General features: G+C 40.3%; 1 protein-coding gene across 2 annotated transcripts in view; it reads right to left on the bottom strand.

The window, feature by feature from the left end:
- LOC122557551 (MORC family CW-type zinc finger protein 3) overlaps nucleotides 1–16,644 on the bottom strand; it is a 135,232-nt gene that overhangs the window by 22,376 nt on the left and 96,212 nt on the right. For both annotated transcript variants that reach the window (XM_087992036.1, XM_087992035.1), the window contains exons 12-13: nucleotides 12,193–12,270; nucleotides 11,510–11,564 (exon numbers count right to left, since the gene is read on the bottom strand). In XM_087992036.1, the coding sequence (XP_087848162.1) occupies nucleotides 11,510–11,564; nucleotides 12,193–12,270 (133 nt within the window). The remainder of the gene's footprint in view (nucleotides 1–11,509; nucleotides 11,565–12,192; nucleotides 12,271–16,644) is intronic.

Genomic DNA, 16,644 nt, shown 5'->3' with positions numbered 1-16,644 from the left:
GCCTAACGGAAACAATTTCTTAACGTCCATCCTTTCCAAGCCATGTATTATCTTGTAACTTTCTATTAGATTTCCCCTTAACCTTCTAAACTCCAAGGAGTACAATCCCAGGATCCTCAGCCGTTCCTCGTATGTTAGACCTACCATTCCAGGGATCATCCGTGTGAATCTCCGCTGGACACGTTCCAGTGCCAGTATGCCCCTCCTGAGGTGTGGGGCCCAAAACTGGACACAGTACTCCAAATGGGGCCTAACCAGAGCTTTATAAAGTCTCAGTAGCACATCGCTGCTTTTATATTCCAACCCTCTTGAGATAAATGACAACATTGCATTCGCTTTCTTAATCACGGATTCAACCTGCATGTTTACCTTTAGAGAATCCTCGACTAGCACTCCCAGATCCCTTTGTACTTTGGCTTTATGAATTTTCTCACCGTTCAGAAAGTAGTCCATGCTTGTATTCTTTTTTCCAAAGTGCAAGACCTTGCATTTGCTCACATTGAACTTCATCAGCCATTTCCTGGACCACTCTCCCACACTGTGTAGATCCTTCTGCATTCTGGATTAGTGGTGCTGGAAGAGCACAGCAGTTCAGGCAGCATCCAAGGAGCTTCGAAATCGACGTTTCGGGCAAAAGCCCTTCATAGATCCTTCTGCAGCCTCCCCATTTCCTCAATACTACCTGCCTGTCCACCTATCTTCGTATCATCGGCAAACTTCGCTAGAATGCCCCCAGTCCCTTCATCCAGATCATTAATATATAACGTGAACATCTGCGGCTCCAACACTGAACCCTGTGGGACACCGCTTGTCACTGGCTGTCATTCTGAAAAAGAACCTCTTATCCCAACTCTGTGCCTTCTGTCAGACAGCTCAATCCATGCCAGTAGCTCACCTCGAACACCATGGGCCCTCACCTTACTCAGCAGCCTGTGGCACCTTATCAAAGATCTTTTGGAAGTCTAGATAGACCACATCCACTGGGTTTCCCTGGTCTAACCTACTTGTCACCTCTTCAAAAAATTCTAACAGGTTTGTCAGGCACGACCTCCCCTTACTAAATCCATGTTGACTTGTTCTAATCCGACCCTGCTCTTCCAAGAATTTAGAAACCTCAACTTTAACGATGGATTCTAGAATTTTACCAACAACCGAGGTGAGGCTAATTGGCCTATAATTTTCCTTCTTTTGTCTTGATCCTTTCTTGAACAATGGGGTTACAACAGCGGTCTTCCAATCATTCGGGACTTTCCCTGACTCCAGTGACTTTTGAAAGATCTCAACCAACGCCTCCGCTATTCCCTCAGCACTCTAGGATGTAGCCCATCGGGGCCAGGAGATTTGTCAATTTTAAGACCTTTTAGCTTTTCTAGCACTATCTCTTTTGTAATGGAAACCATACTCAACTCAGCCTCAACAAATTCCCTTTAATTGTTGGGATATTACTCATGTCTTCCACTGTGAAGATTGACACAATATACTTATTAAGTTCTCCAGCTATTTCCTTACCTCCCATCACTAGCCTTCCAGCATCAGTTTGAAGTGGCCCAATGTCTACTTTTGCCTGTCGTTTGTTTCTTATGTATTGAAAGAAACTTTTACTATCATTTCTAATATTACTGGCTAGCCTACCTTCATATTTGATCCTCTCCTTCCTTATTTCTCTCTTTGTTATCCTCTGTTTGTTTTTGTAGCCTTCCCAATCTTCTGATTTCCCAGTGCTCTTGGCCACTTTATAGGTTCTCTCTTTTTCTTTGATACATTTCCTGACTTCCTTTGTCAGCCATGGCTGTCTAATCCCTCCCCGGATAATCTTTCTTTTCTTGGGGATGAACCTCTGTACTGTGTCCTCAATTAAGCCCACAAAATTCTGCCATTTTTGCTCTACTGTCTTCCCTGCTAGGCTCTGCTTCCAGTCGATTTTCGTCAGTTCCTCTCTCATGCCCTCATAATTATCTTTGTTTAACTGTAACACCATTACATCCAATTGTGCCTTCTCTCTTTCAAACTGCAGACTGAACTCTACCATATTATGATCGCTGCTTCCTAAGTGTTCCCTTACTTTAAGATCTTTTATAAAGTCTGGTTCATTACATAGCTCTAGGTCCAAAATAGCCTGCTCCCTTGTGGGCTTCATGACAAGCTGTTCCAAAAAGCCATCCTGTAAGCATTCCAAGAATTCCCTTTCTTTGGATCCACCGGTAACAATTTACCCAGTCCACCTGCATATTGAAGTCCCCCGTGATCACCGTGACCTTGCCTTTCTGACATGCCTTTTCTACTTCCCGGTACATGTTGCGCCTCTGGTCCTGACCACTGTTAGGAGGTCTGTACATAACTTCCATTATGGTTTTTTTGCCTTTGTGGTTCCTCAATTCCACCCACACAGACTCCACATCATCCGACCCTATGTCATTCAGTGCCATAGATTTAATTTTGTTCTTAACTAACAAAGCCACTCCGCCCCCTCTGCCCACCTCCCTGTCTTTTCGATAAATTGTAAATCCTTGGATATTTAACTGCCAGTCCTGAACCCCCTGCAACCATGTCTCTGTGATGCTTACCACATCGTAATCATTCACGATGATCTGTGCCATTAGTTCATCTACTTTGTTACGAATGCTACGAGCATTCAGGTAAAGTGCCTTAATGCTAACATTCTTATCATTAGAGATATTGGAAGTTATAAGATGTCCTAAATTATCCTTCCTTTTTGTTGCACTCCTAATCTGTCTAAAGGTTAAATCCACCTGCATACATGCTATCCTCCTGCTTATCTCTCCATTTAACTCCATACTCCCTGTCACTTTCACTTTCCCTTCCCCCCAACTCAGAAGTTTAAATTCCTACTGACCACCCTATTTATCCTCTTCGCTAGAACATTGGTACCAGATCGGTTCATGTGGAGACCGTCCCAACGGTACAGATACTCCCGGTTCCAAAACTGATGCCAATGCCCCATGAAATGGAATCCCTCTTTCCCAAACCAATCCCTTAGCCATGTGTTTACTTCCCTAATTTTCTTATCCCAATGCCAATTGGCACGTGGCTCGGGCAGTAATCCAGAATTATGACCCTTGAAGACCTGTACTTCAATTTCCTTCCTAGTGCTTGATAATCCCCAAACAGGTCCTCCACCCTAGCTTTGCCTATGTTGTTAGTCCCAACGTGGACCACGTTAAGAAACATGAGGCTGCTAGTACTATCCTTCAGAAGCCATACTAATCTGGGTAAAACAAAGCTACTTGAGAATTCTGAAAGTTTTAACTTCTCGATATTGACCCTGTCCTTAAATATCTCTTCATTTTACATATAGATTCCTTTTATAATTCAATGATAACAGGATCAACTTTTGTTCAAAGACCACCATTAATGTGGGAAAACATCACAAGGCACTTCACAAAAACGTAATCAGACAAAAATTGATACACCACCAAAATAAAATCATTTGAGGCAAGCTTGAAGGAAGGACTTAAAGGAGAGAAAACTGCAAAGGCAAAAAGCTTTTGGGAGGAAATTCAAGTAATGATACGATGCACAAAAGTTAGGTAATTATGATCAGCCTGTTTAGGGATGATATGATAAACTTCTGTAGCTAGTGGCACTTAAACCCAGGCCTCTTGGCCCTGAGGTAGAGACATCACTACTGCACCAAAAGTGCCCTTTGACGATAGATGATAAAATATTTTCTAAATCAACCTGTGCGGACATGCTATTTAACACTCTGGAGCAAGTGAGACTTGAACGTGGGCCTCCTGGCTGAGAAGTCAGGACACTGTCACTGCACCACAAGGGCTGTGTGATGAACCTGGATAACATATTTTCTCATCTATCCATTCAGAAATGTTATTACACCCTTCCAGAGCTGGTGGAACTCGAACTCAGGCCTCCTGACCCAGAGGTAGGCACACCTGTACTGAGCCATACGAACCCAAAGCTAGGTAATAAAATGTTTTGTCATTGTATCCACAGCTGCTTCAAGAATAGATTAGTTTGTAACAAATAGCCTGACATATTATGTGTGTGACATAGTGTGCAACACTGGTATTGGAAACATTTGTAAAATCTATTGCCATGCTGAAATAAAATGGCAACTCCAACTTAAATATATGTCTTTATTCCTTTCAGTGCTTCCTTCAAGTGGCAGTGCTCAACATGGAATAACACCAACAGGTCCATTTGCAGGGATGAGAGATAAGTGATCAAGAGGAGGCGCCTTGATATTATGTAAGCTGAAAGTATGATGCCAAAGTTATGTTAAAGTTGTCCAGGGCCATCACCACCCACGCTACTGATTTTCTAGTAGGAAGCCATTTCAATTAAGGCAAGCCATAATTACAAAGAGTGATGGAGCAATCTAGGATGTTGGCTGATAGGCATCAGTGAGTATCATGAGGCCAAGTTGTTCCTTGACTAATCTATGGAGCATCTTCCTTAATTTAGCAGAACAGTTTCCTCTTGTTGGAGAAATAACATTGCACTGACTGTTGATATGATAGAACAGCTGGTCATCAACAATAGTTGATGCAACATATTTTCTGAATGATTTGAATTTCATAGATTATTTATGCAATACATGTCTTGTTAAACTATGTAAAGTCAAGTTTGTAATGGTTACTGGAAACATAACACAAGACTGAGTAGGGTTAGCAAATCACCTTTGCTAAATGAACTAAGATTTCAATGACAATCTGAACATTACCACAAATTACATATCTAATGAATTCAATAACAGAAGCCACAAGCCACATTTTGTAACTGGTTACATACTATCATCTCCACACCACCCTGCACACCCAGAGTGGTTGAACAGCATCATCAAGCTAATCAAACCCTGAAGGAGTTTCTGCGAGAATGAAGCTCTACTTTTCAGGGGGGCATATAAATGTGTTGCTTTACCAAGATGTGCCAGGACACACCACTATTTGCAATAGATGCTATTTTTGTTGGTCTGGCAAAAGGGCAAGATGTGATTCATTCATGGGGGAAACGCAAACCCAGCAGGATCACTTGAATTCATTGCTCAGTTCAAATAGACTTGATTTTTTATCGGAGAGAGGTTTTTACTCGAGTATGTTACTTATGATTTAAGAGAAGATGCAGATGAGTAAAGGGTGGATAAGGTCTGTGGAACTAATCGAGGTGTTGAGTGACTTAAATACTCTGCTGTTTAAAATTGAAACAGCCTATTGTGACTCTGAAATAAAGTGCAATTTCAATAGCTACTTGCTGATATAAGCCTGAGGGATAACATAATAGGTAATAGTTTCATTACTGTTTCCATAGTGATTCATCACAATAGATAGGGGGAAGGATTCTGTAAGTTCAGTTTAATTCACTGTTCCAAAAGATTCGCTGTTATTGCTGTGGGGTTATAATACAAATATTTGTTTTTATAAGAGTCTAAACACTTGAGGGATTTAAATATACTCAATGTACTTCTATCAACAAATTGTTTTTATATACTGTATTATAGATAATTAGAACTTTATTTCATTTAATCTCACCATGGTTCTTGAAGTCTGCCCATAGTAATTACTGGATGAATTGGCATGGAGGGTGTAGAAGCAAAGGTTGGAGGTAGAGGCCATTAATATGAGTTAGATTAGATTACTTACAGTGTGGAAACAGGCCCTTCAGCCCAACAAGTCCACACCGACCCGCCGAAGCGTAACCCACCCATACCCCTACATTTACCCCTTACCTAACATTACGGGCAATTTAGCATGGCCAATTCACCTGACCTGCACATCTTTGGACTGTGGGAGGAAACCGGAGCACCTGGAGGAAACCCACACAGACACGGGGAGAACGTGCAAACTCCACACAGTCAGTCGCCTGAGGCGGGAATTGAACCCGGGTCTCTGGCGCTGCGAGGCAGCAGTGCTAACCACTGTACCACCGTGCCGCCCACTATACCACCGTGCCGCCCACGGCACGGTGGTCATAGAGGCCATAAAGGAACTTGAGTAGGTAGAGAGCATAGATTGCCATTGAGAGTATGAAAGATATTAGTTGATCCGGATTAGGCATGGACAGTGGAGGTTGAATGTTAGTTGACCTAACTATTATTATGAGCCTCTGTCAATGGTAAAGCAATCAACAAGATCAAACATTAACCTGCTTGTCTAGAATAATACTGATAGGACCAATCCCTGCATATCAATGATAAAGATCATATAGCATTGCAGAGCACATCAAGACTAAGGATAGATGCAAAAAATTGAAAACAGAATTCTACAAGCTATTATATGGCACTGGCAGACAAACATTGTGTATCAATGAAACTATAATTATTACCAACAAGCCAGGAAGATAAACTTAGATTCAATGGGGAGTGTAGAAGAATGTGTCCAGGATAGTATCTTCAAATGAAGTGATAACCTAGTGAACATGCTAAACACCAAGAGTAGTGTGCTATAAACAGTGCCACAAAATCTGACACTGCCAAGAAACCCAACAGAATTGTTCTATAAGTATCTTTATCTTTAGTCTTGATGGAGTCCTGCAGAAGTGCAAAAGACAAATTTAAAGGTTTATTGGTATTTTCATCCATAAATGCTGAGTGCATACTGCTCAGCCTCTTTTTGAGGATCTGAGTGTCATAGATATTAGTGTCCAGTTAATAAAACTGACACTTGACACAAACTAACACAGAGCAGTTAACTTAATTAGCGCCCTTATCATTGGAGTCTATATTTAACTCAGTCTTCTCTAGCATACAGTTGCTATTATATGCACTATTTGAAGCATACATTGCAGCAGTTTACTAGAGATGCTCCAGCAGAACCTCCTAACCAGAATCAAAATGGACAACAGTAACAATGTTACGGGATTGCCATAATCTCTATGTTCTCTGCAGCCACAATTCATCGTGACTTGCTCATAAATTACTGTTCCTCCAAATGAACTGGGTTAAACTCATGCAAGGTTTGAAACAACACCTCTCCAGGAACATCATCATTTTCCAGTGTTACAGCAGTTCAAGCAGGTTCCATCTCACAACAGGTCAACTAGGAATGGATAATAAATAGGATGTCCCCAATGCTGTCCACATCTCAAGAACAAAAATAAACTATTTGCATCACACAGATCTATTGTCAGCATAAAAGTAAAACTTTTGAAAGTGGATATAAAATATATTCCTAGTAGTTAAACAGGTAATGCTCATTTTATTTGAGTTCAGGAGTGGTGACCTCTCACACCAGTTATACAGGTTCCTTGTTAGACCACATTTGGGAGTACTGCATGCAGTCATGGTCTCCCTACCTGTTTGACTGGGCCTGTATTCACTGGAGTTTAGGTGAATGGGAGGGGATCTGACAGAAACATATAAAATGTTAAAAGGGCTTGACAAACCAGATATAGGGAGAATGTCTTCTCTGTATGGCGAGTCTAGGGCCAGGGGTAGAGTTTCAGGATAGACTGTCGACCATTTGAGACTGACACAAGGAAAAATTTCTTCATTCAAAGTAATAAACCTGTGGAATTTGCTACCACAGAAGGTTGTGGACACCCAGGCACTGAATATATTCAAGAAAAGATAGATACATTTTTAGAATTTAAAAGTAGCAGGAGGTATGGGGAGAAAGCAGGAATATGGCATTGACCATAAGAGGATCAGCTATGATTATATTGAATGCTGGAACAGACTTGAAGGGCTGAATGGTCTACACTGCTCCGAGCTTCTATATCTCTATCACCACCATCCTGTTCTTTGTAAATACCAATATGTGAATATTACAAAGATCTCATGACATGCAAAAGATGTCCTAAAGCGCGGTGTAGCCAAATTCAGCAGGTATTTTATACAAGCAAGGCTGTGCAGCAGCAAATGAGGAGATTAACAGTTAATCTAGTTTCGGTGACATTGGTTAAGGGGGAAATTTTGACGAGTTTATGTGTCGCTTCTATTCTTTGAATTGTGCCATAGAAACGCTTCCTCTACCTGAAACATAAACAAGTAGGTGACATCTTGGATTAATATATAGCTCCAAATATGCAGTTTTCTAGGAGTGTCAGATGGCAACAACACAAATGGACATGCTGCAGCCCTCTGAGTTACAGAAGAAAGTAATAACAACTCAGCTAAACTGTTCAAAAATCAAGTATTAATTTACATCTCAACAACAGATTGAAGCAGAGGAAAAGATAACTTGAGTTTTTGATTACCTAGAAACATTATTACATATGAAATCCAATTAAAATGATTAGAACTAATAGATTTACCTCAGAGGATACTACATGAAAAGAACTGATGAAAAATCACGAAAAGAAAAAACAGGTCTTTTTTTGGAACGAAAATCAAAATTGAAGAATGGAATTTTCCAAACTTAGTGCTAAAACAGCAGTGCCCTTAGTAGGTTGGGAAGCTACTGACAATTAAAGCAGACTTCGCCAAATTTCTTAACATAAGCTAAAGCATTAGCACTACCTCGGCAGGTTCCTTGACCAATCAGAGAAGGTGAGCAGGATCGTGTTGATTTTGTCAAAGGAAAAATTTCTAACTAACAGAACTCGAACAAGAATTAGAATACATACAAGTGTCCAAGAAAGTCAGTAACAGAAGTTCTGCTCTCCAAATATATCCAGTGAGCCACAAGGAACTAGGAACGTAGGATGGCACTTAAGGTCAGTGCATAATTATTTCTGGTGCCAACACCCATACTCTGACATTCCCAGCAGACTCCTGCACAGCACTTCTCAGGGGGAAAAAAACTTGCAGCTCCATTCATTGCTCTCTCCAGGCACCTTTTCATGTTCCTATCCGAATAGGCAACACTCCACTCACCATTATCCTACTGACCGCTATCATCCATGCCTCAAAGAGCTATCCTCTGTGATATGTATTGTCCTGCAAACCCTTACCAAATTTTTGCATCCTCTCCTCGTAGGTGAAGAGAACAAAGGAAGAGGCAAAGAGCAAGAGGAGATCCTATCAGTAACACATGCCTTGAAAGTCACTGGCAACCATGGTTATTTCATGGTGGTGGTATTTAAATATCTTACTCAACAACAGTATAGTGTCTCCCACTTGCCTTCATAGCTGCCTATGCAGGTTCCATATTTAAATATTCAAATGTCACTTTCAGAGAACAAAATCTCTTGAACACATCCAAAACCAGCCTCTTCTTACAAGGGACATTTTTCCCTTGGAACACAGAGCTCTAAATATGCCACATCTATTTTACGTTTAGATCTGTACACTTATCAAGGTTGGTCACTTTGTGTCATGTGAAGTGTGGAGCTTGAAAGTTGGCACTACATCATGTAACTATTTGTTTTGCATTTTTGATAAAACCAAAGCACCACCACAACATGTGCAGTGATCATAGCTAGATGAGCATAAATTACATTTCTTTACTTCCTCAAGATCAATGACTCAAAGGTTATTGGTTTGGCAGAAAATAGTCATAGGGTGATGGGAATGACTATTGTTTGATGTTCTACTTTTGAGTAGACAGTGCAAGAACTTAAATATGAAAGTCACTTGACAATATTCTGATGTGTATTATTCCCCCCCAACTCCACTTTAACCGAGTTCCCTTCCCTACTTCCTGTCCTTCCCTGTTCTGTTGTTATACTGCCTGAATGGGCAGTGCTTAATAATTATTTAATTTGCCAAACAGATGATTTGGTGGCAGGTATCAAAACAAGTACTGGATTCTTGGGCCAAAAAGTCCAGGTTCAAATTGGAACAGGTCTGAACAGGTTGACATAAAATAAAAGAGCTTAGCAGGGTGGGGGCAATATCTAGCTCACAGCCAATACCATCTATCACCTGACAATAGTGGAGCTCAGATGCTCCGGTGTGTGGTGATCTGTGAGTACCCCTGCTCAGATGGAAACCCCATCTGCCCTGGTTCCAGAACCTCTATTAGGAGCTCACACCCTGCAATCTGAGCTGCCTCATGGAAATGCCTTCCGTCATGGAGGAGATTCCAAAACGGGTTGCTGCTGCACACTATCCACTTCTTCTCCTTCATCTGCTGCCCAGACTTGCCTTGGTGTTTGGTTTTAAGCTGGGCAGCAGGGGTCCCCTGTGGAGGGAATCTTCCAGATCTCTATCAAGTTTTGTGAGACGAAAGCCTTTTTAGAATTACTTTAGAAACCTGTTGTTCGTTTGGATACATTTCAGCACCATGCTCATAATTATTAGGCGCTTGTGGGGCAGTGGTAGTATGCTTACCTGTGGGCCAGGATGCCTGGGTTCAGGCCTCACCTGCTCCAGAGATGTGGCATTAAAAATATAAGAGGCTGGCTTCTTATAATGTGATTGGGCAATGAGTCACCTAAGCAAAAAGAGCTGAGTTATTTAGTGCAAAGATGTCCTGGATGTGATATTTATCACCAATTAATCACTAGTGTTGATCTAGTAGGCTAAGTAGGTGCCATAACTCCCTCACAGCTCCACGTGTATTCCTCCTGAACCTCAGTGCTCATTTACAAAGGATGATCCCCCCTAGACCAATACCTCTGTGCTGGTACAGGATATAAGTCATTGCTATATAACACCAGGCCAAACCTCCAAGACCATTTGTAGGAATGTTAGAAGTCTGGCTTCAAGATCTCAGACACATTCAAGTCAGGTATTGAACATGGCCATCTGTAATCATAGCACCTTTTTTTGTAAGCTGTAAACTAAAACAAAATCGTTGTAAATCACAAAATATTTGCTGTGTATAGATATCCATCTGTTAAATGTGTATCGATGTGTTCTGCAATCTCTTCATGCCAAAATGGACAAGTTCACATTTTCTCTTATTTTGTTCCAACCAATATTGTTTTCCCCATTTGTCCTGTCTATAATTGCTTTGCACATTCACTGCTGCTGATTTTAAAGAACATTAAAGATTGACTTCTGCTCTTGTTATTCACCAACTAGTTGTCAGAAGTTTAACAATCAGGATTCTTTTCAATCAGTGCAGAACAGTTCATTTGAATTTATCGACTAAGCCTCTGCAGAGCTACAAAGCCTTTTATTGCAATATAATGACCCCTGCTGAAATGTGACGATAATAAGAGACTATGAACAAGAGAATTTAATAAACATATTTGTTAATTTCCAACCAGCTAAGAGAATGCCCTGAGAAACAATTATATTTTCTTTGAGTTGCTTAAACTTACTTCATTAATCTGAAGGAGGCACTACATGCCTTATACTGTCTCGGTGAAGTGCTAAACAAGGAATAACTGTAACGTTAATCATTCTAAACAGGGTAGCATTATAAAAACAGTCAACCACACCTGGATATTTCATACTAGATTTGATTCTTTTCTGAAAACTGTTCGTGTTTTCTCAATTATTTACACCAAGAGCTGTGTGCTGCATTGTTTTGCAAATAGGCCATACTTTGTTAAGTAAAGGGTTAAGTTAGAGCATGGCATATATGACGTCTTAAATATTTTCTTCTCATGTATATTTAGTTTGGGCATGACATATGAAAACAACTTAAAGGTACGAACACAGTGGACTGGAGGTTACTTTATAATCTGTACATTTCCTCACCATGCGTTTCTCCTGTTCCAAAGACTTCCACCTCTTTCTCTCCAGACTTTGATCACTAAGAAAGAACAAAGCATATGCAGGATAATATATAAGAAAGTACTTAATGGAAACATCCATATGGTTACTTAATTTTTGTCAAGCTTCAGGAGAAATAATGTTCAGGCTTATATCACAGGAGTTGGAAGATTCACATCATTTGATGTCCTTACAAAATCTTTCCTGCTATTCTGAAACCATGCAGCTGTCTTCCAATGGTGAAGCAGTGTCTGGTTATATGTGAAAAATCAATGCCATTGTCATTACAACAGAGATTACAGGGTGAGTTAGTTCAAAAGTATGAAGAGATGGGATGGAGTAAAGAGAAACAGACTGTTGTCAGTGATTGAGGGTCTGGAATGAAAGTATGTAGATATAAAATTAAATGAGGTTTAGGACAGAGAACAGGAAAAGCATTTTTTATACAGAGGTTATATTGATGAGACTGTGGAATACACCACTGGAGTCAATGACTGTAGCACAGGTTTGAATAAGTGATTGAAGGAATGGAGCTTATTGTAGGAGAGGAATATAAAGGCAAATAGGTCTGGAAAATGGTTATAACATTATTGCTCACATTGTGGGTAAATATTAAAGTGAACTGTTCCTGTTTTGTAAATGGGCCAGTGCCAGCAAAGATACTTAACTGTTTTTTAGATGTTTTTTCATAACTGGGTGTCATCTCATCATCACTTTGCTCAGGTTCCTCAGGAATAGAGCAGTCCCTAAAATTAAAAAAGAAAATCCAAATGTTAATATGTTTTACATGGCTATACATATCACAGGTTGGTCAGGCAATCAGAGGTTAGACAGCTAGGCTGACAACTAGCAAGCAAAATCTCTAAACTAGTACTCTCAGAATACTCCCAATGCTATGTGCAAGTGATGCAGAAACAAAAAGATAAAACAGGTGAACGAGAGGTTGAAAAGATGGTGCAAGAGGGAGGGCTTTAGTTTTCTGGGACAGGGGAACTGGATTTGTGCAAGATGGCACCTGTACAAGTCAGATATGTTACATCTGAACAGAGCTGAAACTGAGTTCCTTGCTGGGCATGCAGAATTCTGTAACAAGAGAGGGCTGTAGAGACTATGTTGTTAAGCATCTTCAAAACCCAAATAGACATTTTGAAATCAATAAGGAAATTAAGAGTCATGACAAAAAAGTTACGTCTCTATTATCATCATAATCCCACATGGAAAGCTGTGCCTGTAATTCTCCAAACATATTAACTATACTCTGTGCATTCACATACATACAACGTATGCCAAGTAAGACCAATTTGGACTTTATTACTTTCTCTCTTACTCCAACTTCACTATTTTCCATTCTAGTGCTATCTGCCTCTCTCAGCATTTTGTCCACCCTAGCATTACTTTCTAATATTTTCTCCTGGTTCCTACACCCCTGTTCAGTTAGTTTAACCCTCCCCATATCCTCTTGCCTTGTAAACCTACATTTGTCCTCTAGGAGAAAGTGAGGACTGCAGATGCTGAAGAAGGGCTCATGCCCGAAGCATCAATTCTCCTGCTCTTTGGATGCTGCCTGACCTGCTGCGCTTTTCCAGCAACACATTTTCAGCTACATTTGTCCTCTCCCCACCACCTCCAACAATTAGTTTAAAACTCTCTCAATATTAATGTTACTTGTTGAAACATATAGACCTACAACTAGAGGGAAATATATAGAGAAACAAATTGGCAAGGAAATTACAAAGAATTGTAAATATCATAAAGTAGTCAGAAGAGGGACTTTAATTACCCCGATACACACGGAGATCGTGGTAGTGCAAAGTGAAGACAGGGGTAGGTATTCCTAGACTGTGTTCAGGAAAATTTACTGCAGAATTATGTGTCAGGTCCAACAAAAAAGGAGAAACTGCTAGACCTTGTTCTGAGGAATGAAGTTGGCAAAGTATATCAAGTGACAGTGGGGGTGCATTTTCAGAACAGTGATTTTTGTACCATAAAGGTTTAACTTGACAGTGAAAACTGACTTTAGTCAATCTGGAATAATAATAATAATCAATTAATGGAGAGCTGACTGCAATGGGGCAAGAATGGAACTGGGCTAGGTAGATTAAAACTAAAAATTAGCAGGAAAAATTCACTGAACCGTCAGGCAGTCAAGATATATTTTTTCAAGTGGGAAAGACAGAATAAACAAATCCAGAGTGCCTCAGTAGCAATTGAGAAAAAAAAGGTAAAGTCTGCTTATGACAGTTGTTAGGTCGTACATACAATTGAGAGCCAAGTTGAATACAGAAGGTTCAGAAGGAAGGCGAATAAACAATAAGAAAAGCAAGGAACATTCGCATTATGGGAAATCCCTGTCTTTCTCTATAGCATATCAATAGTAAAAGAGTGGTAAAAGGAATAGAGCTGAATAGGGACCAAAATAGAGGCTTACGTGTACAGGTAAGACGTATTGCTAATGCACTAAATTCATACTTTGCTTCTGTCTTTACCATCAAAGCAAATTCTGCTCAGCTCAAGGGTAGAGAGGGGAAAAGAGCTGAAAATGTGTTGCTGGAAAAGCGCAGCAGGTCAGGCAGCATCCAAGGAACAGGAGAATCGACGTTTCGGGCATAAGCCCTTCTTCAGGAATGTGAGGGCTCCAGCATCTGCAGCCCTCACTTTCTCCTAGAGAGGGGAAAAGTCAGTCACTAAAAAGGATTAAAATGAGGACAAAGTGTTGGGTCAGTTAAAGTTGATTACTGATGGAAGTGAAAATTGCATTGTGAATACATTTTCTATCCTCCCTAGAATCGGCGTGGTACCAGAGAACTGGAGAAATACAAATATTACTCTTATTCAAAAAAGTTGTAGCAACACTTTAGCAATTACAGATCAGTCAGTTTAACTTCAATGGTGAGGAAACATCTATAAATAATTGTTCAGGATAGAATTAATAGTCACAAGCAAAAAATATCAGCATGGTGTTAAGAGAAAATTTAGTTACTGTTATTTTTGAAGAGATAGCAGAGAGAGTTAAGAGGGTAAAGCTATTGATGTAGTATAAATTAACTTCCAAAACTCATTCAACACAGGGCTATGCAAAAGACCTGTGAGGAAAGTGATAGGTTGTGGAATAAAAATGACAATAACAGCATGGATATGAAACTGGCTGATAGGAGACACAGAATAACGGTTAATAGGTAGTTTTCTGACTGTAGTGGAGTTCCCTGCGGGGTTAGTATTGGGGCATTTGTTTTTCCTGATATAGATCTTTGTGTGAAGGAGACAAAGTTTGCAGACAACACAAAACTTGGCAGCACTGTAAACTGTGAAGTGGGCAGTGTAGAACTTCAAAAGATAAAGATGTTTACAAGTTGGTGAGGTGGGCCGATAAGCAGCAGATTAGATTCAAACTGAGAACTGTGGCGGGATACACTTTGGTACAAAGAGAATGGAATGACTGTATATAATAATGTATGTTGTTCTGAAGTGATAAGAAACTTCCGTTATGAGGATAGATTAGGGAAGTTGAGGAGAGGACTGAGGAGAGATCTGATAGAAGATTTTAAAATTATGAGGGGTCTGAACATTGTAGGCAGGGAGAAAGGATGACCATTTGTAAAAGGACCAAAGACTAGACAGCACAACTTTTAAATGTTTTGCAAAAGAAGCAAATGTGAGGTGAGAAAGTATATTTCACACAGGGAGTGGTTTGAGTTTAGAATGCATTGCCTTGAGATGCGGTGAAGAGTTCAACTTAGACTTTCAAGAAGGCATAGTTTCTATTTAAGTAACTGTCCAATGTACAAGGTTATATGGAAAAGTAGGAATTTGGCACTAAGTCAAAATACTTAAAGAGAGGCTGCAGACACAATGGCCTACATAGTGTCCTTCTGGACCGTAACAATTCTTTGATTCTTTTAACTTCTAATTAGAGAACTAAGGTTACATATTAATTGTCCCTCAATTAAACAGTGAAGTGCTCAGAGTCATTTTGATACCAGACTCCTGACGCAGTTTACTATCTTCAGATTAGTACAATAATGGGTGACCTGCTGGCTGCAAGTCTGACAGTGGAGAGATGGTCACAACTAGAGAAGGAGCCCACGGTGATTCCATATATTCTGGCATTGAAAAGTCCCTTTAAAATGGAAAATTTTGGCACCTTTCTGACTGTATCAACAGTAAAACAGTTTGGATCAGTTCTGTCTTGAAATGGCAATCTGGATCCTATCTATATCATACAACCTCATTTTACATATTAAACCAGAACTACAGCCTGAACCCATCTAGTAATTGGCTCTTGCATGACTTCACCAGAGCACTGGTGCAACTATCTAACGAGTGCTGGTTTCCACAAGTAAAAATTGATCTCAGTGACTTGAGTAAGAGCTAAAGGATTATTCTATGATTTCATCTCATCCCATCTTATTTATAAAAGTAATAATTTTACTAATTAGATTCATGTCCACTTGCAAATATAAGACCACAAGACATAGGAGTGGAAGTAAGGCCATTCGGCCCATCGAGCCCACTCCGCCATTTAATTATGGCTGATGGGCATTTCAACTCCACTTACCCGCATTCTCCCCGTAGCCCTTAATTCCTTGTGACATCAAGAATTTATCAATCTCTGCCTTGAAGACATTTAGCGTCCCGGCCTCCACTGCACTCCGCAGCAATGAATTCCATAGGTACACCACTCTCTGGCTGAAGAAATGTCTCCGCATTTCTGTTCTGAATTGATCCCCTTTAATTCTAAGGCTGTGTCCACGGATCCTAGTCTCCTCGCCTAACGGAAACAATTTCTTAGCGTCCATCCTTTCCAAGCCATGTATTATCTTGTAACTTTCTATTAGATCTCCCCTTAACCTTCTAAGCTCCAAGGAGTACAATCCCAGGATCCTCAGCCATTCCTCGTATGTTAGACCTACCATTCCAGGGATCATCTGTTTGAATCTCCGCTGGACACATTCCAGTGCCAGTATGCCCCTCCTGAGGTGTGGGGCCCAAAACTGGACACAGTACTCCAAATGGGGCCTAACCAGAGCTTTATAAAGTCTCAGTAGCACATTGCTGCTTTTATATTCTAACCCTCTTGAGATAAATGACAACATTGCATTCGCTTTCTTAATCACGGATTC

Source organism: Chiloscyllium plagiosum, unplaced genomic scaffold (assembly GCF_037043375.1).
Source record: "Chiloscyllium plagiosum isolate Xiang-an unplaced genomic scaffold, Cpla_swu_hap1 HiC_scaffold_11, whole genome shotgun sequence".
Classification (NCBI taxonomy): Eukaryota; Metazoa; Chordata; class Chondrichthyes; order Orectolobiformes; family Hemiscylliidae; genus Chiloscyllium; species Chiloscyllium plagiosum.
Note: the sequence above shows the minus strand (reverse complement) of the source record. Positions and strands in the feature narration are given on the sequence as shown.